Source organism: Oryctolagus cuniculus, chromosome 3 (assembly GCF_051225735.1).
Source record: "Oryctolagus cuniculus isolate XC-2025 breed Fujian yellow rabbit chromosome 3, ASM5122573v1, whole genome shotgun sequence".
Lineage (NCBI taxonomy): Eukaryota > Metazoa > Chordata > Mammalia > Lagomorpha > Leporidae > Oryctolagus > Oryctolagus cuniculus.
Genome location: NC_142869.1, coordinates 129,142,499 through 129,170,387, shown reverse-complemented (window position 1 = coordinate 129,170,387; position 27,889 = coordinate 129,142,499). Strand labels below are relative to the sequence as shown.

The 27,889-nt window shown below is 40.7% G+C and overlaps 1 protein-coding gene across 10 annotated transcripts in view; it reads right to left on the bottom strand.

Moving 5' to 3' along the window:
* PCLO (piccolo presynaptic cytomatrix protein) overlaps positions 1-27,889 on the bottom strand; it is a 524,563-nt gene that overhangs the window by 249,805 nt on the left and 246,869 nt on the right. For 6 of the 10 annotated variants that reach the window (XM_051842636.3, XM_089329389.1, XM_051842635.3 and 3 more), the window contains exons 4-6: positions 21,335-22,015; positions 4,778-9,866; positions 2,399-4,413 (exon numbers count right to left, since the gene is read on the bottom strand). In XM_051842636.3, coding sequence (XP_051698596.2) covers positions 2,399-4,413; positions 4,778-9,866; positions 21,335-22,015 — 7,785 coding nt within the window. The remainder of the gene's footprint in view (positions 1-2,398; positions 4,414-4,777; positions 9,867-21,334; positions 22,016-27,889) is intronic. The other 4 variants (XM_051842631.3, XM_051842632.3, XM_051842633.3 and 1 more) reach the window with 4 other exon arrangements.

Here is a 27,889-nt window from a genome sequence, read left to right as displayed (position 1 = left end):
TTTATACTGTATGATATATGTGTTGCTATCCTGTCTCTCAGCCTACTGAATACGTGCAGTCTATGAAAAAACAATTTATAAACTACTGAGCTAGACTTCTTAAATTTAATTCATAGCACTATGAATATCACTTATAGGGTTATTCTTTTCAGTATAGCAAATAGTGAGTAACACATACTTATAATTAAGAATTTACTTTAAAATGCACTCAAAGCTTGCTAGATATTGCATGGAAACAAACTACAAAATTAACTTCTTAGACTCAAAGTGTTAAAAACATTGTACATAAAAAGTACTACCTTGGGTATACAAAACCACAAAACCTTTTAGTTTACATACAGTAATTCCAAATTAAATTATGCATTGAATTTGATCAGTTGGAAGAACCACTGAGTTGTGTTCTAAGGCTCAATCACCTCAGATTTACCAATTCAGATTAATTATATTCAATCTCTTTTATGATTAATCAATATTAGTGATGCAATCATTAATACAACCTATACAACCCAGTGTATGCTGGTTATTAAATTTCCAAATCCAAATACTGTGAGGAAAATTACATGTAAGTTGAATTTTTCCTTAACTGAGGGCATTGGGATGAAGAGTTGAGGTATAAGTGAATGATCACTGGAGAACTCTATTCTTCCTAATGATGGAAGTCTTGAAAATTGTATCTAAAAAGTATTGTCAAAAAAATCTTAAAAATATGTGACTAAGTACTTTTATAGACAAGTATAAAAATAAATATGTAAACACTAGAACTGAATTACAAATCACTTTTCACAATAGAATCAAATCTAGAAACAAAGTGATGTATGAAATAACTGTGTAAACTTGATGAAAACTCAGTGCACTGGTAGATACTGAACCCCATAGATCTGACCCGTGTGTCACGTGAGCAGGATTACTTTTAAGATGTACTGTTTGAGAAAAAAAGCAATATTCAAAATGCTACTAGAAAACTTCAGGCCGGCGCTGCAGCCCAATAGGCTAATCCTCCACCTGCGGCACCAGCACACGGGGTTCTAGTCCCGGTAGGGGTGCCGGATTCTGTCCCGGTTGCCCCTCTTCCAGGCCAGCTCTCTGCTGTGGCCTGGGAGTGCAGTGGAGGATGGCCCAAGTGCTTGGGCCCTGCACCCACATGGGAGACCAGGAGAAGCACCTGGCTCCTGGCTTTGGATCAGTGCGATGTGCTGGCCGCAGCGCGCCGGCCGTGGCGGCCATTGGAGGGTGAACCAACAGCAAAAGGAAAACCTTTCTCTCTGACTCTCTCTCTCTCTCACTGTCCACTCTGCCTGTCAAAAAAATTAAAAAAAAAAAAAGAAAACTTCAAATGAAATGTAGTTTATTAATATTCCCACTGGTATACCTACAAATGGGCTGCTTTTTCTATTTAATTACTTTTTTTCCTGCTACCACCAATTTTTAATGTATGCATCAGTGGAAATACAATAGTATCTCAGAAAAACCTACTAGAAGCCTCTGGCTTGAAGACTTAGTCCAGAAACTGCCGCATTAAGAGGACTTCCAATCTGAAAAAAAGATCTGTTCTAAACTGAACTAACATATTTACTACTCACCCTTTGAAGACTTCAAATAAGATACACCTGCTTTTATAACTTATTATCAACATTTCCTAGTATCAGTCATAGAGATAGCCACAAATGTGTCTAACATATATATTTTCTCCCTTGAAGAGTATCTACATATATTTCTAATAATCTCTAATACTCAAAGAGAAATAAAGTTTCTTTTTGCTTCTATAAACCCTAGGAAAAAGGTTTACTTGAGGTTAGATTAAGATTGTTGTCAGAAACAAATACACATGAATAAATGAACTGTGATGATTTTATTACTCCTTCATCTGCCAGCCCCAGGCATGTTCTCTTTTGATCAGCAAATGTTCTAAGCCTTTTTATGAAAACAATCTGGCTGGACAAAGAAGACACAGACCAGATCATCCCCTCAAGGGCCCTCCCAGTAATGAATCTGAGTATCCAGGGTACGAACTTATGGTCATTCTTTACCTTATCTGTTCATGTTTTATGTTTATTCCATCCATGTTTTAAAATGAAATTTCTATTCAATGAAAGCAGTCTGTAATTTATATAATGGGGGATTCTGATACTAGGGGGAAAAAAAGCCTTCCAACTTCATCAAGTCACAAAACAATAAACTTTTTCACTTAGCCTCACAAAAGGTATTTTCTTCCTTTGACACTTTTAAGTGTAAATATAGGCTTTTCTACTTTCCCGCAAATTTCTAACGTAATGGTCCTTAATGGAACTTAGTATTAGAGTTCTAAGGTACCAGGGGCTTTGTTACCTTCTAAAGTCTGCAAACACATGATTAACATCAACTCATCCATTGTCTTCTAACTGTAAAGAATCACTCTTACCGTGAAGCCCTCGGTATACTGAAAAGGAGCCCTGGAACTTTCGTCTGCTGTTGGACTCAGAGGCTTGGGGTCAGACATAGAACGCTGCATCATCTTGGCTGTCTTAGGACTTGCTGGGGGAACTTTAGCCATATCTGGATGCAGTACTTTCTGTGGACTTATATCATCAGGGAGGGGTTTTTCATAAGGTACAAAGGCTGATTCTAAGGCTTTGCCTGGTGAAAGTGGTGAGATGGGTGAATAAAGGACTTTTGGAGATTTGGGTGGGGAAGGAGCCAGCTGCAGTGTGGAATCTGCCCGAAGGTGAGATGAATAACCGATCTCTAAAGGTGTTGGGCGTTTCTTGTCTTTAGGTGGAGATGTGGCACTCAGATATTGAGGACTTTGTGTGTCTGCATCTGCTTCTGTTTGACATCCTAAACTGCCCCCTTTGTAAGTCTTTTCAGGTGCTGAAATGTGTTTAATTATTTCTACCTTGGCATCCACTCGTGCTCGTATGGAAGGTGTTCTTATGGTTCCAACTGGTTCGGTTTGCACAGATATCTCTGCTACTGTTTGAACTGCTACGCTGGAGACCTTGGAAATGGGTTTGGTCTTGTCAGCCTCTGCTGTGCTGTCACTGTATTTCCCTACCCGAGCTTTTCTCCTTGCTCTAGAAGGCATATCCCATTCATCCTGATCTTCATCATCAGTTTGCACGCTGGTATCAACACTTTTTTTAGTTCTCCTCCTCCTACTCACATAACTCCGATCTGCAGCATCTTCGTCATCAGTTTGTACACCACTGTCCACTATCTTCTTAAAACATCTGGGATCGTCTGCCATATTTTCTCCTATCTCATCATACTGCCCACGGGCTTTGGCTCCAGAACTTCTCTTTTTGGGTTGTTTCTCCTCTTTTACAACAACATCGGTCAGAGGTATTTCTGACACGGTGCTCAGGATGCCAGGTGGGGCGATGTACTGAGTGACACCGTCAGACTGAACTGTGTACCATCCTTGGTTCTGCGGTATTTCAATTGCCACCACAGCGGATGCTGTGGTGGTGGCATCTTCAGCTGCCCAAAACTGACTGCTTTCTGGGGCCACATACTGACCCTCCAAAATTGCCTGCTCTGTGGTGGTCTGTGGGGAAGCAGTTCCAGAAGGATCATAGTTATACTGGTAGATCTGGCGAATCTTCTGCTCCTCGAGCTGCTGGTGAAGCTGCTGCTGCAGCTGCTGAATCTGCTCCAGCTGCAGCTGCTGCTGAGCTAATGTCTCCTGCCTCATCATGAACTGTGCTTGCCGTTCTTCTTCCTGCTGATAGAGAAGGTGCTGCTTCATAGACTGCAGCTCCTCCAGCTTTTTTTGAACCATGATCTTTTCTTGTTCTCGAAACCTTTGGATCTCCTGGCGTTCCCACTCCAATTCCTCAGCAAAGCGCTGTTGCTTAATTTTCTCCAGTTCTAAGAGCTCACGCTCCAAGTCAAGTTGCTGCTGCTGTTTATCTTCCTCAGGGACAATTAAAAGAGTACTTTCATCTCCCACCACTTCAGAAAATACTTCAGATGCTGTGGTTAAAGTGGGAAGAGAGTCTATTGTTTCGGCAGTAAGAGTCTCCATAGCAATAGTTTGCAAACTGGCATTGATATCAGGGCCAGTTACTGCAATGTCTGTTTCGGATGCACCTGTTGTCATGAAATATGTTCTAGGCATTGGCTGGCTCTGTTGAAGGGCAGATAATGAAGCCACTGCATCCGTGGTATGAAGACCAGACAAATCCCTAACAGTAGTGCTGAAGATGGAGCCAGGCTGTGTGGTGATAGCAAATGTGGAAGGTATTGGAGTTGCTACTGAAGAATAGACAATGCCATTAGATGACCTCAGAACACTCCCCACACCATACTGGGGTCCTGGAGGTGGAGTCATTCTTGCTGTGGAATACTGTGGGGTACTAATCCCAACTCCTGAAATGACTTGTCGGGTTTCTGGATATGGACCTGTCGTCTTGCTTGAATAGTCCATTACCTCACCTGAAATACAGGGTACAGTTATAGTCCAGTTCCAAGAATGAATGATGCCTTTTGGTTCTGAAAACCCTCTCATCTTGATGAACATATTGAATGGGACGTCATGCAAATCCATAGGTTAACCTAATTAGATGCAGAATCAAAGCAATGTTGCACATGCAGGCGCATGCAGGTGGGCTTTGGGCAGAATAAATAAAAAAAATGAAGAAACTAAAGCACACATGTACTCCAAAATATGTTGCCAAACCATCCAAATAAAGAGAAAAGTAACAAAATTGGAAAATGGGATCTTATTTTCATCCTGAAATGAGATGAGGAACACCATAATGATATTTCAAAGAAAGGTCGGCTGCTGCATCATACTGACCTGTAGTAATTCTCCCTGAAGTTAGATCTACTGCTGCATCAGCTCCTCCAGAATAATCAAAAGCATTCTTACTTTTATAGAAAAAGTGTCCAGCTTCCACTAAGTTAGTGTCAGACATGGAAGGTTTCATTCCTCCAATCCCTCTATAACCATATGGCCCTGATCGGTCATATTGATAGTGGTCATCTCTATAACCAAAACGATCCTCGGGAAGAGTAGTTGCAGGCTGCTGTGCAGTGCAGCTCCTTCCAAAAGGTAACTTATAAACCACATCACAGCACACCGCTCTCCTTCCTGCAGTCAAATCAACAGGCTTTTCATCATCTTCTACAATTTTAGTCACCACACTTGAAGTAGATTCATCCATTGTTACGACAGTTCTATGAGACTTTGTTGTACTGAGATCCACTACTTCTCCATCAGGGATTCCCTGGGATATGGTGCTATCAGACCATCCATTTGTGGCTCCAGGAGGCACAGTGACAGGTTTTGGAACAGCAGATGTCACAGCATGTGCTGAAGTACCTAGAGATAAGTTTATGGGTGCTTCCTCCCTAACCATAGGAAAGACCTGGCTACTTGGCATCCTGTATGGGGGCTCAGTATGCTTTGATGTGGTAAGCTCAAGTGGCTTTGTCATTGCGTGTTCTAAACTAACTAGGCTTTCTGTACCTGCAGTGTAACTTGCACTAGCTGTGCATGTGACGACTGTCACTGCTTCCGTGTCCAGGGATATCGGAGTCATTACTGATGAAGTTGCACTGAGATTTATAACAGAGGGTTGGACTGCACTGATTTGCCTCCCATAAACTTCACTGGATGTAGTCTGCCTTTTCACATCCATCGTGGGAGCAGAGAGATCCATACCTTTTTCAGTTGCTTTACCTTCTACTTTTGGTACTGTACGCAAATCCATAACATCACCAACCAGCTGCAATGTTCCATTTTCCTTATACTGAAGCTTCTCTGAATGCAGGTCATCTAGAGCAAGAGGTTCTGGAGGGATCGATATAGAAACACTGCTGAGACTCACAGGAGGGACTGTGCTCCTGGCTGCCGAAACCCCCGCCTTGGAAACTGCGGCTGTGAGAAGCTGTGCAACTGATGGTGGCGATGCTTGAAATGAAGGTGGTACCCTAACAGGGGCAGCAGAGAGTGTCTCCAGAACTCCTGAGCTATACTGTATCTGTTCTGAAGAACTTGGAATCTCTGCACCTGTCAGAGGAGGAAGCACAGAAAACACCGGCTCAATAGAAACCAGGTCTTTAGGGGGCGATCCCAAGGGCCAACTGGTGATTGCTTGACTAGCTGCAGAATCTGTTGGAGTCCCAGGTTCAGATGGCAGTGTAATAACCACGTAAGTTTCCATAAGGGATTTTGAAAATCTTGGTGATGACTTGTTAGAGTGTGGGGAAAGTGGGGAAGTTGGGGAGGGTAATTTATAGTCTGCAGAAGTCACTAAATTTAAGGTCATACTTGAAGTTAAAGACAGACCTGCTGGTTTTGGCTGTATTTCTGTTGGTTTTTGTGTTGTTACAGGCGGCTGAGGAATGGACGGTTTAGGGGCAATTGGAGGTTTGCTTGGCTCAGGCCTATGTGTAAATACAAGGCCAGATGGAATTGAAGAAGGCTTGGGAGGAACAGGAGGAGGCGCGGTGGCACATAATTTTGTTACAGGTAATCCACTACCCCTCTGCACGGCTGTGGTCTCGACAGTGCTAATGGCATCAACCAGAGGCGCAGCTGAAGCAGCTAGAGTCACTGGAGCTGTAATTGTTAGGTTTTTTTTAGGATGAATAGTTGGTTTAGGTGAAGTTGGTGGAGGCAATGGAGGAGGAGGAGGGGGAGGGGGAGGTGGTGGAGGAGGAGGAGGAGGCGGAGGGGGAGGAGGTGGAGGTTGAGCTGATATGTCCAAAGAAGAACTTCGGAAGAATGGGCGGGTTTTAGTGGGAAGAGAGGTAACAGAAGGGCTGCCAGATGCTAACTGAGAAGCAGGTTTTTCCTGAGCAAAGACCTCTCCGGGTAAAAAGTACGGAGATGAAAGCTGCTCCTTCATGGGAGGGGCTATCATAGAAGAAGGTGGCTGGACAAATATGGTTTCAGGTGAGCTCATTTTTGTTAGCGCAGCCTCGGACTCCTTCCTTTTATCTTTGGAAGCTTCCAAAACTTCCAGAATAATTCCATTGCCAGTTTCCATCTTGGTTTTTTTCACCGAATCTTTTTCAGATGCAGGTAAGTCAGTAGAAATGGTGTCAGCCATTGGCTTCTCAGGTTTGGCTCCTACAGCTTCTGTGATAGAAGGTGCCATATCAGATAAGGAAATCACAATATGATCAGCACTAGTTCTGCCTTCTGATGTGGCAGACTTATCTAAAGACATACTGATTTCCTCTGGGTAGTCTATAATGCTGCCTGGAAAGTAAGTCGATGAAGAAACTTCCTCGGAGTCTTCAAATTTAGGTATTGTGTCCACGGGCTCTGTATAAACTGTGGTTATGCTGTCTAGGGTGATGGGTGAGGAGCTATCTGTGGTGCAAACTGAAGAAACAGATGAGGTGAGAGAAGGTGTATCAGAGGGTGGGACAGATGTAGCACTTTCTGAAGGCTCTGAGTAGGTCAAAATCAGTGACTCATGGGCAATTATCTCCTGAATTTCTCTGGTGTAATCAGTGACATATTCATCTTCAATTTCTTCCGCTGAAAAATGTTGGGTTATTTTAACATCTGGGATAGACAGTGTTGCACTGCTGGTGGAATCTGTAAGAGATGCTCCCGAGAGAACACTGGATGTCAAAGATGCATCAGGCACTCTGTCAAAATCCACGGTGGCCTCTGTCATATCGTCCACAACGGGCAGCTGCGTTGGGCTGGCTCCAGGCGTCAACTGCATCTGCTGCCTCTTCATCAGTTCTTCATAGGCAGCATCAGCATCCAGCAGCTTTTTTTCTTCACTGGTAGAAGTTACCATGGAACCCAGATCCACTATCTCATGGCTTTCTGGAATGATAAAGGAGCTTGAAACAATGTCTTCCTGAGGCACAACAGCATGTAAACTTTCTAACTCATAAAACTCTTTCTGGAGGTCTGCAATTTTCTGCATAGGGTCTTCATAAATTTGTTCTTGAAGTCTTATTTTTTGCTCTCTTCCTCTCTGTTGTAGAAATCCATTTTCCTCCTCTTGCCTAGTTAGCAGACTGCCATCTACCGATCCATTGTACGCATCCTCTACTAACGACTCATAAATATAATCTTCTATCAACATCCCGCCGTACAAAGGCTCTTTTTCAAACACGTCGTCTCGTTCGTTTGCAGCTGGAAAAGCTTTATATTTGTGGGTTTTATGCATCATTTCTTCATACATCTCCTCAGCACTTTTTAAGGCCTTTTGATCACCTTCTTTATGCATAAGAACTTGTTCGTCAGTTGGTGAGTACAAAGACACAGCTGTGGGCAATTTATACACTTTTTGTACTTCGATTATTTTTTCTGGGCTTATTTCAAAACCTTCGGGGTCTGATTCTATGCTAGGTGAATATTCAGAACAAGAAGACCTGTGGAGCTCCTCCATTTCTGCAGCCTGACGTAATTCTTCCGTGGGAGAGGCATCTTCGATGGGAGAGAGGTTACTGGGTGGTGTCTTTGGTCTCTCCCGCCTTCTCTGAGCTCGGAGTTCATCCTTGTCTTTCTTGGATTTCTTACTCGAACTCTTTCTTTGTTGCTGTTCTAATTCCCGCTGCTTTTCCTGCTCTTTCAGCAACTCCTCCTCCTCCCTCAGTTCTTCTTCCTCTGAAGAATCTTCAATGGTAGGTAACAGTGGGCCGTGTGGTCTGTGCCGAGCCTTACGTTGCTGCTTGCTCTCTCCTTTCCTGTGGCTGGGGCTACTGTCACTGTCCTCATCGAGCGATGACACTGATGTAGGGGACGTGCCAGGAGTGAAGCTGGAAGCATGGAGACTGGAAGATCCCTCGCCCCTGGACCTGTCTTCCGGTGAGTCCGTCAGACTTTCCATTTCTAACTCTGGCTCTTCGTCAAAATACAAAGTTGTTTTTTTCTGGGGAGGCTCAGCGGAATATTTCTCTGCTATTGTGCTGTTGAGTTCTATGGTTTTGAACCGACGGAGCCCACCTCCTCCGGTGACCACAAGTTCTTCACTCTCCTGACTTTTAGTCTCTCGGAATTTAAGCTCAGGACTCTCGTCGAATGTTTCATCGTCTTCATCATGCCACGAATGCCGTCTCCCTGCCTCATCGTCAAAGCTTGCACTGCTTTTCCGAGTTATCCTTCTGTGTTTGCCTGCTACTATCTTCCCTTTGCCTTTCATCTCTTCCTTCTTCTGGCTCTCAGTACTGCTGATCTCTTTGAGCTGGTTCCTGATAAACTCATCATCTTCAGACCCGGAGGCGTCTTCGTCAGCACTCATCTCTATGATTTGCTTCCGAATGAAGTCCTCCTCCTCCCCAGATCCTTGGCTGTCCTCTTGTTTATAGTCATCGCTGCTTGAGGAACCGACGCTCGTTCTCCGTTTTCTTTGCGGCACAGGCGAGTTTTCACTCTCACTACTGTCTTCCACGGAATCATAAAGCTGTCTTCTGGTAGTTGTGTCCTCAACAAACTCAAACTTTGCTTTGTAGTCCTTACTGGCAGGAATGCCTTGCTGGGCATCTTGTTTAAAAGTGTCTTTCTTTTCTTCCTGACTCTCCTTGAGCTCCTCCCCTGAAATCGCAATTTCCAGGGTTTCGGGGCCAGTATGAATTTTTGGCTGGTCTGTAAGCTGCTCAGGTGAAATCTCATGGGGTTGTGATTTCTTTTCTGACTTCCCAGCAACAAATGTACTTGTCTGCGCTTCCAAAATGGAAAGGACTGTGCTTTCTAACTTAGCCAGATCTGAGGGGCTGGTAGGGCTGCTTTCTTGTGAGAAAGAGTCCTTTTTCAGTCCCCTGAGCAAGTCCTTTTCATCACTTGGAATAAGGCTTGGAATTTCACCAAGTGAACTCGATATCCCATCAGAAGAATAGCCTGTGTCGCTTAGACCTTGTGGGCTTTTAGGTTGCTGAAGACTTGAGATGTCTGATTTGTCATCTTCCTTTTCCTAGCAGGGAGGAAAAGATACAGGAAAACTTAAAATGGTTAAACTAAAAACATGGCCTCTTCATTACTCTCAAATCACTATTAAGAACTGGAGGATGACCGGTCCTGTGGCACAGTGAGTTAAAGCACCAGCCTGCAGCACCTGCATCCCACATGGGCACTGGTCCTTGCTGATCCACTTCCCATGCAGCTCCCTGCTATGTGACTGGGAAAGCAACGGAGGATGGTCCTAGTCCTTGGGCCCCTACACCCATGTGGGCGACCCAGAAGAAGCTCCTGGCTCCTGGCTTTGGATCTGCTCAGCTCCAACTATTACGTACAGCCATTTGGGGAGTGAACCAGTGGATGGAAGATCTCTCTCTCTCTCTCTCTCTCTTCTCTCACCCTGTCTACCTCTCTCCTGTAACTCGTTCAATTAAATAAGTCCTTTTTAAAAAAAGAATTGAGGAATAATTATGGAGGGCTTTTCAACTATACCCCAGTATTAAGGGAAATAATGAAAACAAAAGTGAAAATAATTTATGTAGAGAATTATGAATAAAATTTTACATATACATATAATTTTATATACAAAAATAATCAAAGATTGTTTTCATTTAATCTGTTTAATTTAAATGTCATTTCACAATGAAATTTGATTTCTGTTCATTAATGCTCTATCCTTTTGTACTTCCATGCCATTTTCCTTCAAATATATGATTACCTTTTTTAGAACATTCAATTGGGAATAAAGTTAGCATTGTAAAAAAAATCTAAGGCTGATTTATTCATTTACATAATTCATATTTTGGGTATGCAGGGGGTGGGGTGGGGAAAGAACAAAGACAAAAATCAGAGGACAAGCTTTGTGCCTGGCTACAGATCATATGATGTTGGAAAATTTGCCTAACAGAAATATGCTAACACATGCTATAATGATGCACGTGCAACCTACCACAAGGGATTTGGTTGATGTGAGATTCAAAGAAGGTACTGCCTTTAAAGACATGTTAAACACTATAAAACTCATATGTACTTGGTGTCATTGAGAATATTATTACTCTTATATCACTTGGGATGAATGTTTAGAAATTGTAAACTTCAACAAATTTATGCAATAATTGGTTTGACTCATTAGTTTAGCTAGGGAGAAATATCTGGTTTTTATATTTGTAGGGTTGCTATCATATTTACCTTCAGCATTCCACTTAAAGGTGTTTCCAAATACTGCTTAGAAATGTCTTCTGACTTTGGAACTACTTGACGTTTAAGCAGCAAAGGCAGCATCCTTTCCAGAGCAATAACTATCTTTTATGAATGGAAGCACAGGCCTTTTAGGTGGCTCGAGCCCTCACTAGGCACATCACAGCCTTGACCTTTCTGCTTTCCCTGTGCAAGGATGAAGCCGCCCAAGCCATTTCAGTGCAACAATCAAAGAGGCCATAAAAGAAAATGCTAAACATAGTGACTTTTTGCTAATTGAAATGATCTATGAGCAAAAGGAAATCAATTCACCCACTGAGATGAATTCAAGGGCAGTGTCAGAATAGCCCCACAGCCCTAAGCAAAGAGAGGGTTAGGGAAAGAGTGGTCCTAAAGCATCTCCTGAGAGCAGCTGCATCTCCTCCTGGCTATAAGGTCCCTTGGTCCCATCAAGTCTGTATCATGAATTAAACATCTTGATATTTTTGGTGAGTGTGTGGGCTTAGGGTTCTTCTTACCTACACATAGTCCAAAGGAACAGATGTTAAGTTTTTACAACAAGCATGCAGCTAACAGTCCCCTCTTCCTTCCCTCTGTCCCTCATTTCTCTTTTCCTTCTATTTCTACCTCTTCTAAGTACACAGTTCTCAAATATAAAAGTTATTGACTTTGTACTTGCTTTAATATTTTATAGCTCAATCTTTATTATATATGGTTGAAGATACATCCTGAGCACATTATAGGGTAAAATGGTTTTGCTGAATTTACAAAATTATTTCATTGAAAAAGACAGTCTGACATATTTTAGTGCAAAAAGAAATGCCTACTCTTTGATTTGCCAAGGATTAACAGTTCTGGACCATTTCAGATGTTTTGTACTACTTATTTGCAGTCATGAGACTACAGTAGCAGGACTCAGCTCTTGAGAACCCAACTCACTTGGATTCTTTTCTCCTAAGAGTTACACAAGAGTCAAGCAAAGACAAGTATCTTTCTATTGAAAGCCTTCAGGACCTTTGCATCTCACTGCACCCCCAGACAATGCTAGAGCACTCCATATCTCGCCTTTTTTTTTGGGGGGGGGGTGTCTAATAAGCTTTCTATGCTCTTCCTTTACCAAGCCCCATCCACCCTTCAATGAAGTGCAGAAGTGCTCATGATGGGGGTCAAGAACCCAAGCACCTTGTAAAAAGAAGATTTAGATAATAATCATTCAACATTCTGGTAGTGTCATTACACATTTGAGAAGCAAGTCAGTGGACAGGGTATATCTGTCAGTCTGTATGTTTCATGCTTTCTCTGTTGCTCTTTCAAATAAATAAAATTTTCTAAACAGATAAAATTCATAAGAAGTTTAATTTCTATCAGGAGGACTGAATTGTTTCAGTGTAATATATAAAGTGATGCTTAAATGGTATTCTGCTTATGTACCTAGGCAAAAACAGAATTCTGTAGCAACATTACTAATGTGATTTATATAACAACTGCATATATTCGTGGGGTATAATATGATGTTGCTTCAATTGTGTAATGATTGATCACAGTAATGAGCATATCCATTACTATAAACTATTATCATTTCTTTATGTTGAGTGCATTCAAAATTCTCTCTCAGAGCTATTTTGAACTATTGTTGTTAATAAGTTCACCCTACTGTGCAAAAATTTTGAAAAAGAAGACAAACTTTTCAAAGTATGTATCAGGAATAATTTTAATTCAATTAAAAACACTTTGAAAAATAGGAATGAAGAGGAAAAAAAAAGATATGGAGGAGCTGTCACTGTGGCGCAGTGGGTAAAGCAGCCGCCTACAGTTTCGGCATCCAATATAGGTGCCAGTTCAAGTCCCGGCTGCTCCACTTCCAATCCAGCTCTCTGCTATGGCCTGGGAAAGCAGTAGAGGATGGCCCAAGTCCTTGGGCCCCTGCCCCCTCATGGGAGACCTGGAAGAAGCTCCTGGCTCCTGGCTTTGGATCAGTGCAGCTCCAGCAGTTGACGTCAACGTTGAGTGAACCAGCAGATGGAAGACCTCCCTCCTCCCTCTCTCTCTCTCTCTCTCTCTCTCTTTCTCAATGCCTCTCCTTCTCTCTGTGTAACACTGACTTTCAAATAAATGAATAAATCTTTAAAAAAAAAAGACATGGCAATAAAGATATGAAGACATCATACTGTAACAACATGCATGACACAACTAACCAATAAATGGATAAAATAATATACTAATATTTAAAAAGTGAAAAATTACACAAAATGTTTGGGATTGCAGTAAGAGTTGCTAAGAAAGGTGGATAATTAGTATAATGAAAAGTTAGTTTACTAGAAGTGTCATAGTACAACAGCATTCTATGCAACAGTTATACACAGAGTCTTTATAGTCAGAACTGGATTCCAGTTCTGAAAAGCCAAGCTAACTCATTCAGATGAAAATATCTACTATGAGGTACATATACTCTGCAGGTTATGCAAAATGGACCAAACGGAGGGTAAGTGATTCACCTGTTGTTTGAAGAAGTGGCTTGGGATACTCACATCTCATTTCAGAGTGTCTGGCCCTATTCCCCGTTCTAACTTCCTGCTGTTGTGTACTCTGGGAGTCAACAGCTCAAGTACTTGGGTACCTGTCACCCATGTGGGAGATACAGACTGAGTTCTTGGCTCCTGGTTCAGCCTGAGCTGGCCCCACTGTTATGGGTATTTGGGGGGAGTGAACCAGTAGATGGAAAATCTGTCTCTGTCTCTGCCCTTCGAATAAAATAAAGTGAATACAGCATTTTTTTAAAATGACCTGATGGACTACAAGGAAAAAAAAAAAACTTAGGAGTTTTATTAATTTTTAAAATTGAAAGTAGAAAATACATTAAAATTTACTAACATTTAATAAATAGATTGGTATCAATATTATCTTACTTCTGGTCAGCGGATCACATCATCTGTGAGGAATCCCAGGAGAACCCTGGGATTGGACTCTAAGGAAGGAAAGTGAGGGAACTGCTTCACTCACTCACCTCTACATTGAAGTTTACTGTTCAGTTAGGCAGACTTATAGCTTACATTATCTAATGTCAACCAAGTAAACTTTCCTATAATAGTTAAGGGAAAGACAAAAGATTACTGCACAGAATTAATATGTTGACAAAATAATGTAGGAAATGCAATAATAGGAGAGCTGGTATTTTTCATAGTTCTACAAGTATTTTATCAGCAACATAACAGTAAAAACAACTGATCATCAGAGTAAATCAGATGTAACATGGAGACAGTGAAAAATGTTTAACATCAAAAAAGCTGTTTGAAATCTTCATCTACATCTAGTATTGCTAATACCAAATCTCACCCTAAACATACAAGGTACTTTAGAGTTATAGTCAATGATATTGGCATGATATTAAATGTCTATAATTTCCAGAATATGCAGGCATTTCAAAAAACTCACAGAGGTATGGGCATTTACCATAATGGTTGAGTTTCCACTATGGATGCCTCATTCCATATTGGAGTTCCTGGGTTTATGTTTTGTCTGTGTTTTCAATTCTAGCTTCCTTATAACACATATGCTGGAAAGAATCGGGTCATGGTCCAAGGACATGGGTCCTTAACACTCATGTAGGGGACCCAGACTGAGTTCCTTGTTCTAGTTTTGATTTGGCCTAGACCCAGCTGTTGTGGGCATCTGAGGAGTAAATTGGGGAGGTACACTGATCTCTCTTTTTCTTTCTGCCTGTCAGCCACCCAAATAAATAACTTTGAAAATTTATGGAAAAATGGAATGAAAAGGTAAGTTTATTTTGCTGTAAACATTTTTGAAATTCATGCAGCTTTTTCTATATTTTGGATTCCCCCTGAAATTTTAAGTACTTTACAAATTTCTGTCAATGTGCAAAATAAATCTGTGGCATCTACTTTTGGATTTTAATATTTAATAGCAAAAGACAAGGAGTTTACAGGTCATTTAGGAAAGCCTCTCTCATCATGGAGAAACAGCTAAAGTGATATGTTGAAAACAATATGGTGACAAATCAAAATGTATGTTTTGTCAGCAAATGTTGTCGGAAGGAATAAATAAATACTTGTGAAAAAACTGGGGGAAATTAGTAGAACAAATTAACTACAAAAAGTTTTAGTAATAATAGAATCAAAGTATAAATATTTCTAATGTTTTCAGCTCACAGCATTCCCTATTTCTGTTTCAATAATAAAATACTTAAGGAATTACTATTGTGAGCTCACAAGGAAAAATGGGTCAATGAAGATCAAATCTAAATACTGAGTTATTTGTTTAATAAAAACACATAAATATTTAATAAAAACCTGTATATTAAATATTGAGTGCCTTCTCTGGTTGGCATCTTTATTTGTTAGTTTTTTTAGAGGCAGAGTGGGTGAGAGAGAGAGGTCTCTCCTCTGCAGGTTCAATCCCTAAATGCCCACAATGAGTGGGCTGGGCCAGGAACTCAATCCAGGTCTTCTACTTGGGTGGCATGAATCTAACTACTTGAACTATCACTGCTGCTTCCCGTGGTCTATACTGGTGGAAATCTAGAATCAAGAACCTTGCTAGGAATCAAACTCAGGTACTCCAATATGGGCTGTGGGCACCACAACCAGTGTCATAACCACTAGTAAAAACACCTGTCTTGGACTTTTTTTTTAACAGAATAAAGTTACAGAGATAGAAGTATATGTGGAATTATTTCCTGCATCTTCTGCAAATAAACCAAAATAAGACAGACTGCTTCACAGGATGGTACTGATGCAACAGAGTGTATACTCATGAGCTCTTTATACTTTGTAGAGCCCTGTTAATATTTTGTAGTGTGCTAGAGATTAACCAAGAAATTATTTTAATCACAGCAGTTTACTGATTACCTCATGGGAAATGAGTTTAAAAGCTGCAGAATGTATATAATGGATGATTTTTAAGCAAAAATAGAAGATGGTGAAAAGCGCTTATCAATAGTATACTATTTGTTAGATACTTAGGAAGAAAGTAAATAGTGGTTATCCGCAATATGCTACATAGTAGGTATTAGAGAAAAACCACTACCTGTTGTTTTGAGAAAAGTTTGATGCAGGCACAGTCCTCTGAAGATAGATATTTTGAAATCATGTGACTATGTTACATTAAAAAATGCCACTTTTAAAACCTGTCACATCTTCTTATGTAACAAACTTTAAAACAGTATTTTAATATATGCAGACAATTTTCCTATGAAGAACTCAAGAACGGATTGTTTCAGAGGCAGAGACAGCGAGAGAGAGAGTAGAAGTGCATGCATTTATGAGAGAGAGAGAGAGAGCCTGGGCCAGGTCAGAGCCAGGAGCACCATCCATGTCTCCCATGTGGTGGCAATAATTGCATTAGGCTACATTCCAGGGTCTATATTGGCAAGAAGCAGGAGCCAAGAGCCTAAAATCGAGCAAGGTGCTCTGATGCAAGACAGTGTCCCAACCATTATACTAAATGCCCATTCCTCAGAACATTTATTAAAACCATTTATTAAAAAATATTTTTAGAAATACACAATTTTGGGGTCAGCATCGTGAGATAGTAGGTTAAACCACCACCTGGAATGCCAGCATCCCATGTCAGCACCTGTTCATGTCTCAGCTGCTCCACTTCTGATCCAGCTCCCTGCTAATGGGCTCAGAAAAGCAGCACAAGATGGCCCAAGTGTTTGGGCCCCTGAGTCGACTTGGGAGACCTGGATGAAACTCCTGGCTCCTGGCTTCAGCCTGGCCCACCCTGGTCATTACATCTGGGAGTGTACCAGCAGATGGAAAATATTCATATTCTCTCTCTCTCTCTTTTCCTTCCCTCCCTCCCTCCCTCCCTCCCTCTCTCCATCCCTCTCTTCCTCCCTCCATCCCTCTCTTCTTCCCTCCCTCCCTTCACTCTCTCCTTCCCTCCCTTCCCTCTCTCCCTCCCTCTCCCTCATTCTCTTTTGATAACTCTACTTTCTAAACACATAAATAAATCTTTTTAAAAATACACAATTTCTGATAGTTAATAGGAATGAATGATTGTCATTGGTGAATACTAACATTTATTTTTAAAATATACACATTTTTCCAATAATTGTATTTGAACTCCATTGCTTAAATACTTAGTAGATAATTAAGCTTATGATTATGAAATAAACTGAAAGTATGTCATTATGAAAATTAAAAGAAAGAATAAGAAAGGAGGAGGGAGGGTGTGAGAATGACTGGGAGGGAGGATAGGGTGGGAAGTATCACTAGGCTTCTAAACCTGTAATAATGAAATATACGAAATTTGCTCACCTTATATAAATTATGTATCTATATACAGATATATAAAGAAAATAGGTAGCAAGATTTGGTGAGAACAACCTTTGACTTCTATTCTTGGTACATCCTCATGAATTATCTTTTTTCTCCTATGGACATTCATTAAAAGTAAACATCAGAATATCAAACCTTAACTATGAAGTTGGATTTCAAATAAATGTCATAAATTTTAAATTAAAAATTTTTAAATATTTATTTATTTATTTGAAAGGCAGAGTTAGAGAGAGAGACATAGAGAGAGACCTTCCATCAGCTGATAGACTCCCCAAATGGCTACAATGGCCGGAGCTGAGCTGATCAGAAGCAAGGATCCTGGAGTTTCCTCTAGTTCTCCCATGTGTGGGCAGGGGCCCAAGGACTTGGGCCATCTTCCATTGCTTTCCAGGCCATAGCAGAGAGCTGGATCGGAAGTGCCAGTGCCCATATGGGATGCAGGCAGAGCAGGCAAATGCTTTACCCACTATGCCACAGTACTGGTTCTAGATCAAATTTTTTTAAAAATATTGATGCTGGTTTAACAGTGCTCACTTTAATATCACTTAGTGTGATCAAATATCTCTACGTTTAATAAATGTAATAAAAATGTAATTTTACTTAATTTCACCAATTCATTTTCTGTTTTTATGAAGGTTATATAATGTAATATTCTAGTAAAATACTGTAATTTATAAGTAAATAAATATACACATACTGAGACTAAAATAAAAGGGCAGTGATAAAAGAAAATAAGAAAATAAAGGCATAAAATAAAGGGACATGTAGCACACTAACAAAGCATTTGAAGATTTCTTGCTTTGATTATTTTTAAAACACAACAGAAAATCAATAAGAATTCTGAGTGATGGAGTTAAATTATCTGAACCCTGGACAACAACTGCATACAATCTGACATCTATACACCAGGGATGGGAGAAAGAGAAGTCACGGTGAGCAGTAATTAGATTGCTTAAATCATCGGCAAAAGTTCGTGAGAGCTGTAGTAGGGTAGTGGCCTCAGGAACAGGAGCTAATAAACCAGAGTGTGATACTTTGGGTATGACAGCTTAGATCTCTCCTGGGAGAGAGGTGACAGATGGAGCAATGATGGTGCCACTATAAGAAATAGAAAATCTGAAGCAGAAAGTGCTTTCATAGAGAACTGAGTAAGACTCAGGCACACTGAGTTTGGGTTTACAGTGAGCTCTGAAGCAGAACCATCTACTGAGCACCTCAAAATGCAGTTCTGACAGTCAAAATAGAGAGAGGGGTCAACAGTGGATTTAGCAATTGTTCATTTGGCTACTCTGGTGGAAAAGAGGATAGAACTCAAAAGAAAACCTTGCTATTTGGAGACTGGCAGATAGAAATAATGGAGATAGACAACTCATAAGCATTAGATCAGAAAGACAAAAAGAGAATTAAAAAGGGGAAGGTCATGAGAGTAATGGGTACTTCCCAAAAGGGGGAAGCCATACAAAACACCCAAAAGGCATCAAATTTAGCAAAACAGACAGGAGAAGCAATGGGTGGTGGTGATGGTGGTGGTGGCTGGAACCAGTCATTCATAGAGAATAAGCTGACATCTGCTCTTTTGCCTCTAATAAAACTCATTTATGACAAAGAAGACCAGAATTATCTAGTTAATGGGTGATATATCATATACTAGAGACAGGTAACTAGTTTAAAAACTGTAACCAGAAAAAAATGGAATTAGTCATAACAAAAAATAGTTTCTAAGTGAAGTTTTAATACTAATAAGTCACTTAAATCTCTAAGTCATTGCTCTCCCCTGTGATTTAAAATTTCAATTAGATATGATGTAAGATCTCATATAGCTAAAAAGTCAAGAGTTTCTCTAAAAATGATACAATTGCTTATACAAGAATTGGGCAAAATGAGGTACTCTTAAAAGTTTCCACTAAAGGAAAAGAAAATAATATATATTCCTCCAGATAGATATGTTTGGATTATAAATAACTCTTCAGTTTTAAACATACTGAAAAAAAATCCTAGTAGGTTATATCACACTGTGTTAACTACTAAAACTACTTTGTGAAATTCTAAAATGATGTTTGTTCTAGATCTTAGTCATGTACTTTTTTGTTTTGCAATCACTTACATGGTCACTAAGTGAGCTTTCAAGTGGGAATATATTTATTGTCTCTTGTGAAACCAAGTGCCTAAGTGCAAGAAACTTACTCAAAGATACACTATCGGCCGGCACCTCAGCTCACTAGGCTAATCCTCCACCTGCTGCGCCGGCACCCCGAGTTCTAGTCCCAGTCGGGGCGCCGGATTCTGTCCCGGTAGCTCTTCTTCCAGTTCAGCTCTCTGTTGTGGCCCGGGTCCGTGGACCCTGCACCCGCATGGGAGACCAAGAGAGGCTCCTGGCTCCTGGCTTCGGATCAGCGCAGTGCGCCAACCACAGCGCGCCGGTCAGAGTGGCCATTGGGGGGGGGGGGTTTGAACCAACGGAAAAGGAAGACATTTCTCTCTGTCTCTCTCTCACTCTCACTGTCCACTCTGCCTGTCAAAAAAAAAAAAAAAAAAAAAAAAAGATACACTATCTTGGGGCCAGCACTGTGGCATAGTGGGTAAAAGCTGCTGCCTGCAGTGCCAGCATCCCATATGGGCGCTGGTTCGAGTCTCGGCTGCTTCACTTCCCATCTGGCTCTCTGCTGTAGCCTGGGAAAGCAGTTGAAGATGGCCCAAGTCCTTGGCCCCCTGCACCCGCATGAGAGACCTAGAGGAAGCTCCAGGCTCCTGGCTTCAGATCGGCACAACTCTGGCTGTTATGGCCAATTGGCGAGTGAACCAGTGGATGGAAGACCTCTCTCTCTCTCTTTCTCTCTCTCTCTCTCTGCCTTTCCTCTCTCTGTGTAACTCTGACTTTCAAATAAATAAATAAATCTTTTAAAAAAAGATACACTTTCTTCCCAGTGGAAAGAACAGGTCATCAAAGAAGGAGGTACCTTTCTCTGAAGGGAGGAGAGAACCTCCACTTTGACTATGACCTTGTCTAAACAAGATAAGAGTCAGAGAACTCAGAGGGCTTCCATAGCCTTGGAAACTCATGACTGGAGCATAGGGAGATTACTGATGCCATAGACAGGAGTGTCAATTGGTAAAGTCAACAACAGGAGTCACTGTGCATTTACTCCTCATGTAGGATCTCTATCCTTAATGTGCTGTACATTGAGATTTAATGCTATAAAGAGTACTCAAACAATATATTTCACTTTGTGTTTCTATGGGGGTGCAAACTGTTGAAATCCTTACTTAATGCATACTAAACTGATCCTCTGTAAAAAAAAAAAAAAAAAATTATCAATTCCCAACTTGACTCTCACTGGGATTAAACATGACAATAGGTCTGCTCTGATTTCATCATCATTTAAAAAATCATCTATTATTTTTCACTTTATGTTTCTGTGTGGGAGCAAACTGTTGAAATCCCTACTTAATGTATACTAAGCTGATCTTCTGTATATTAAGATAATGGAAAATGAATCTTGATGTGAATGGAAGGGGAGAGGGAGTGGGAAAGGGGAGGGTTGTGGGTGGGAGGGACGGTATGGGGGGAAGCCATTGTAATCCATAAGTCGTACTTTGGAAATTTATATGCATTAAATAAAAGTTTAAAAAAAAAAAAGATACACTTTCTTACTAAAGGGGAACCTCATATTTCTGTCCATAGGAAAGAAAGGAACAAATAACTTAAAACTGTAGGAAATATCCCTCCAAATGATTTTCAGAAATTGACAGGCATGAGTCAGAAAATGAATTATATATCTATACACATTGTAAATCTGATTAAGTTGTCAAAAGGCTGAATGCCTCATTTCAGCTATTGTTACACATGTCTGAAAGATGCCATTCATTGACTGAAATGCTTCACTTACATAGCTACCAATGAGCAATTCATACCTTAGGTTTAAAAAAAAAAGTAGTCATTTCTACATGTGACATTATAGGGAGCTAGAAGGAGATCATGACTTACTGTTTTTTCTTTCCCTGGTTCCACCTGATCTGGCTTGGCCAAGCGCGCTGCCTGTGGTTTTCTGGCCTTCCTGTCACCTTGCTCAGGCAAAGTCAGAGGAGTGCCACAGGGCAGCTCTTCCTTCTGGGGCTGGGGTTCTTTCTCTTCCTGCACTGTCTTCAGAGCCCATCTGTCTTCAGGCTTTTCTTCAGCAACCTGGACCTGGGTTTGCTGCACCTCATGTCTCTCTTCTTCTGGGACCAATGCTTTTCCCTCTAAGGGTAACTTCTCGTCTTCGGGGGGTGGCTTTTTCTCTTTAGGGGCTGCCTTCTTGTCCTCTGGGAGTGGCTTTTTTTCTTCCAAGGGTAACTTTTCTTCCTGAAGACCTGAAGCTTTGTCTTTGTCCCCTGTGCTCATTTCTGGCTTCTGATCTCTGGTGACCTGAGGGGGAACTTTTTCAGTTGAAGGTGTGTCTTTTATATGTTCTGGGATGAGTCTTTCGGTTTCTGTCTTTTCCTCTGGCTCCCTCTTTTTCACTGTTACTGAGGCAGGCACTGCTGTTTTCTGCAAGGGTGGCTCTGTAGGGAGAGGCGTAGGGGAGGCTTTGGGTCCCGTTGGCGTTGGCAGTATCTTCCCCGTGTCTCCAAGCTGGCCTGACATTGCTCTCTGGGTCTGGCAGTTTAAACAAAGCCATTCTTGAATCTGCAAATAAAACAGGAATGAACAGATTAACTATGTTAATTGTATCTGTTTCAGTGCATCTACCAAAGTGAAAATTTGCTTTCCAAATCAATGAAACAATAATTTAAAAAAATGCAAAATGGGGCCAATATTGTGGCTCAGTGGGTCAGATCAGCCACCACTTGTCATGCTGGCCAAAGTGTATCAGAATTCCAGTTTGAGTCCTGGCTGTTTCACTTCCCATCCATCTCCCTACTAATGCACCTGGGAGGGCACCTGCAGATGGCCCTGGTGCCTGGGCCCCTGCTACCTAAGTGGGAGACCCCCTGAAGAAGCTCCTGTCTCCTGGCTTTGGCATGGCCTACCCCTCTCTGTTGTGGCCATTTGGGGAATAAAGCCGTGGATGGAAGATCTCTCTCCCTGTCTCTCTCCCTCTCTCTGTGTCACTCTGCCTTTAACATAAATAAATAAATCTTAAAAAAAAAAACCCAAACACTAACAAAGTCACAAAAAGAGTATCTGAAATTGAAAAATGGAAGGGGGGCCAGTGCTGTGGCATAGTGGGTAAAGGCACCGCCTGCAGTACTGACATCTTTATGGGCTCCAGCTGCTCCACTTCCGATCCACCTCTTTGCTATGACCTGGAAAAGCAGTGGAGGATGGCCCAGGTTCTTGGGCCCAGGTACCATGTAGGAGACCTGGAGGAGTCTCCTGGCTGCTAGCTTTGGATCAGCCCAACTCTGGGCATTGCAGCCATTAGGGGAGTGAAACAGCAGATGGAAGACCTCTCTCTCTCTCTCTGCCCTTGCCTCTCTGTAACTCTGCCTTTCAAATAAATAAATAAATATTTTTTAAAAATGGATGAAATCTCCAGAGACTTGCAGTTCACTATCTTCGCCATAAGAAAAAATAAAGGGACAAAAACTGAATATTTCAGGGTTTTTTTTTTAATTGGGAAAGGGAATCTGCATTTATTCCAAATAAACTTATTTGTAAGTCTAGTTCAAATTAGTATCTACAACAATAAATTTATTCAAACACTATTATATTTTATAACAGCTTATTTTTAAAAATTTATATAAAAGGAAAAAAATTATTGTATTTCATATATACAGTTTTTGTTTTTTTTTAAGAAAGTTTTTATTTAATAAATATAAATTTCATAGGTATAGTTTTTGGAATATAGCGGTTCTTTCACCCATGCCCACCCTCTCACCCTCACTCCTGTCCCACCTCCTACTCCTCCTTCCATCCCGTTCTTCATTATGATTCATTTTAAAGTACCTTTATATACAGCAGATACTGGATAAATATTACAACAGTTTGCACCCTCCCACACACACACGAAGTATAAAGTACTGTTTGAATACTAGTTTTACCGTTAATTCAGGTACTACAACACATTAAGGACAGAGATCCTACATGGGGAGCAAGTACACAGTGACTCCCGTTGTTGATTTAACAATTGACACTCTTATTTATGACGTCAGAGATCACCCAAGGTTCTTTTTTTTGACAGGCAGAGTTAGAGAGAGAGAGACAGAGAGAAAGGTCTTCCTTCCGTTGGTTCAGCCCCCTCCAAATGGCCACTACAGCCAGCGTGCTGCGCCAATCCGAAGCCAGGAGCTGGGTGCTTCCTCCTGGTCTCCCATGCAGGTGCGGGGCCCAAGCACTTGGGCCATCCTCCACTGCCTTCCTGGGCCACAGCAGAGAGCTGGACTCGAAGAGGAGCAACTGGGACAAGATCGGTGCCCCAACCAGGACTAGAACCCGGAATGCCAGCACCACAGGCGGAGGATTAGCCAAGTGAGCTGCGGCACTGGCCACACCCAAGGTTCTTGTCATGAGTTGCCAAGGCTGTGGAAACCTTTTGAGTTCACAAACTCCAACATTATTTAGACAGGGCCATAATAAAAGTGGAAGCTCTCTCCTCCATTCAGAGAAAGGTACCTCCTTCTTTGATGGCCCGTTCTTTCCACTGGTATCTCACTCACAGAGATCTTTCATGTAGGCCATTTTTTGCCACAGTGTCATATATACAGTTTTAAGAGCATAATGATCACCCTATCCTCCCTCCTCCTCCTTTTCTTATTTTTCTTTTAATTTTTATGATACTTTCAATTTTCTTTATAATCAGAAGCTTACCCCTCCACTAAATAAAGAATTCAACAAGTAGTAGAGAAACCACTGTTCTTCAAGAGTATAGACAACGGCTCTAAATAATCAAGTCTCAAAGTTTCAACTTCACTACTTAGTGCTAACTAATAAACAGAGTACAAAAGAATATAATATATGTAAGCAAAACAACCAACTAATCCAAAGTTCTTTTATGATTTGGTCCATTAATGTTCCATCTCTTGGCATGCACCAAATACAATTCTATGCACTGAAGTACAGCCTTACAAGTATAGGAGCATTTTCAAAAATCACTCGTGCATAGTTCTCTAACTGCTTTTGGGTTAAGATAATAATTTTAATCTTAATTTAAAGAATATAGTTCCTCAGGCAATGGAACAAGGAGCACTCAAAAGATTCACAATTATTTGGTATCTTCTCTCCAGAATGTTCTGACTTGCTGACTAAAACAGATTCTTATAACTTTGGAGTACAGCCACCTGCACCAAGTCAACTGATGTGATCATTAGATACACTGGATTCTGGGAACTACACCAGAAATACTTTAGCAAGGATCTGAGAGTGGAAGAAACAGAATTTGTCTGGATAAGCTGTCAGGTTAATGATTTTGCAAACTAAAGACTAAACCTTACTCTGATAAGATCACACAACAAAGGGTCACTCCTGATTGATGCATATTTTCTCTTACATTACACTTATTATATTGTCAGAAATAAAGGCTATACAGGTAGCTTTAAACTGTTATCATTTAATGTGTACTTATTTTGTAAGGCACAGGCTTGAGGGTTATACAAATCATACAGCATTCCTTGTTTTTTGAGAAGATCGACGTTAAATTGTGTTTCATACTTACACATTTTTCAGTTGCCTGGCTTAAATTATCTGAAGACAAAAATTATGTATAGCTAGTTCTAAAATGCTATCAGAGGGGCTGGCACTGTGGCTCACTAGGCTAATCCTCCACCTGCAGCACTGGCACCACAGCTTCTAGTCCTGGTCGGGGCGCCGGATTGTGTCCTGGTTGCCCCTCTTCCAGTCCAGCTCTCTGCTGTGGCCGGGGAGGGCAGTGGAGGATGGCCCAGGTGCTTGGGCCCTGCACCTACATGGGAGACCAGGAGGAGGCACCTGGCTCCTGGCTTCGGATCGGCGCAGTTCACCAGCCGCAGCACTCCGACTGTAGCGGCCATTTGGGGGATGAACCAACGGAAGGAAGACCTTTCTCTCTGTCTCTCTCTCTTTCTCTCACTGTCTAACTCAGCCTATCAAAAAAAAATGCTATCAGAGGATCTAAGTGTCATTTCTTACATTAGCTTCCCATTTCTTGAGACATTAAAAATGTTGCCTCATATCCACAACTGTTTTTCAACCTGTAAGCCACTATAGTTCTTATTTGCTGTTCTAAAAGAGTTAAGACAAGTCAATTTTTTAACTTCAGCAAAACACTGCCTATAAAACATGAGGAAGTATTACGGATTCATTTGCTCTTTAGGTGGATGACCACCCAGTAATAATTCCCTTCTTAATCTCATGTGTAAGCAGCATTGAAGTGAATTGTGGCTTCGCTAGTTAATGACTTCATAATGAAAGTGGCGGGAAAGAAACTGATTTGGTCATTTCTGTCAAATACTAATATCTCTAGCCCTTGTGTTGAACAGTTCCTGAAGCAGGCACTTCCATAATTCCTACAGAAAATCAATCTTAATCTATGTTGTGGTTTTAAAGACTATTACTTGGCTGAGCCACTGTTTAAGATATTTCCATTCAGAGTCAGTTTTTTTTTAAAAAAAAAAAAAAACAGATTCAAATAGCTGCATCACTGAACTGTTTTGTCACTTGGATTCTAAAAATCAAGCGCAGGTGTGTATTAAGCTTCCTGTGAGGAATGTTCCAATGCAAATAAGTTCTAATGCAAATGTTAGTAATCTTAAAATTTTATTGATTGATTCGAGAAACAGAAAGAGAGAGACAAGAGAGACAGTCAGAGAGCACTTGCATCCACTAGTTCACTCCTCAAATGCCTTCAATGGCTAAGGCTGTGGCTAGGCCAAAGCTGGAAACCAGGATCTCAATTCAGATCTCTTATATGAATGGCAGGGATCCAATTACTTGAAGGATTTCTGCTGCCTATGGGGGTACACATTAGCAAGAAGCTGGAATTGGAGTTAGAGCTGAGAGCTGGACACAGCCATTCTGATTAACACTTGTTTTATTGATTTGAAAGGCAGGGTTACAGAGAGAGGGTAGAGGAGACACACACAGAGACAGAGATCTTCTATCTGCTGGTTTACTCCCCAAATGGCCATGATGGCCAGGACTGAACGAGACTAAAGCCAGGAACCTGGAATTCCATCTGAGTCTCCCATGCAGATACAAGGGCGCAAGCAGCTGGACCATCTTTCATTACTTTCGAGGCCATTAGCAGAGAGATGGATCACAAATGGAACAGCAGAGACTCTAAAAGCATTCAACTGGGATGTTGGTGTTGCAGGCAGCTGCTTAACCTACTGCACCCTGCATGTCTTAAACTGGAGTCTTAGACAGTGTTTTAACCTCTAGGCCAAATGCCTGCCTCTAGTTAGTCATTTTTTAATATACCAGGAATGTGGTTTTCATTTCACTGAAAAGTGTGATTATTTTATCTTAGTTCTGGACACTAATTATTTTTACCAAGGGTTCATCTCTTGCTACTTAGCACATGTGGTACAATATGGTATATGGCACTTGTTGAAGAGAAAATGTATTGAAAAAATGTAGCACAGTAATTATTTCAATAACCATTTCATTATTTTCATAACCATTTGAAATGTAGGTTAAAGGGAAATAGTTACAATCTACTTAGTCTATTACAGCTAATAACATATTTTCTTTTCCCAATTAATTTAAATTCATACTTGGTGAACTATAAAGCAGGGATAACCACCATACTACTAAGGTTTGCCCCAGGAACAGAAGGCTGTAGCATTAAATCTTATCTTAACAAGGATCTTATTTGAGATCCTCAGTGGCTCTTACAAATGAACATTTTGCTTAAATTCCCATCCATATTTACTTAAACCTAAAATTTTTGCTCTTTGCTATTTTGTATTTTTTAAAAACATGATGTTGCTAAACTCAGTGCATAGAATACATGAATGATTTTCATTGTGAATAAATAAGAAGGCCAATCCTAAATGTGTGAGTTTACACTTTGACTAATTTCATTAAATTTAATTTGGAAACTAATGTTTATATTATGTCAAATAATGATAACAATTTATTCATGTATCTAGTGTGTATATATTTATAGTATATATACCATCTGGGAATTTTCCATCAGGGTCCTTAATTCAAGTGGCAGAAATAAGACATAGGTAGACATAAGAACAATATGTAGTAAAAAGAGACAGAAAGAGATATACTGTGTTGCAATGCAGAAGAGGGAGAAATCATTTCTAGCCAGACATTTTCCAGGATTTTGCCTTGAGACAGATACATAAATAAATTGTGAAGGTAAAAGGAACTCATGCTTCCCTTTGCCAAAATTACTTGTTGTCACTATTTGACAAAACAGAAATATCAATTACAAAATTAATTTACATTCGGTGGCAAAAAGTAAAGGCAATAGCACCAGGCTACAGCCGTTTTATTCACATTGAAATTCAATCATTTTTAAAAGTATGATATAGCAAAATCCCATAACACATGTTTTTAAAAAGGTGGTGATTCAAAACACTAGATTAATTGAATATTCATGTAAATTGAAACAATAAATTTGTTATT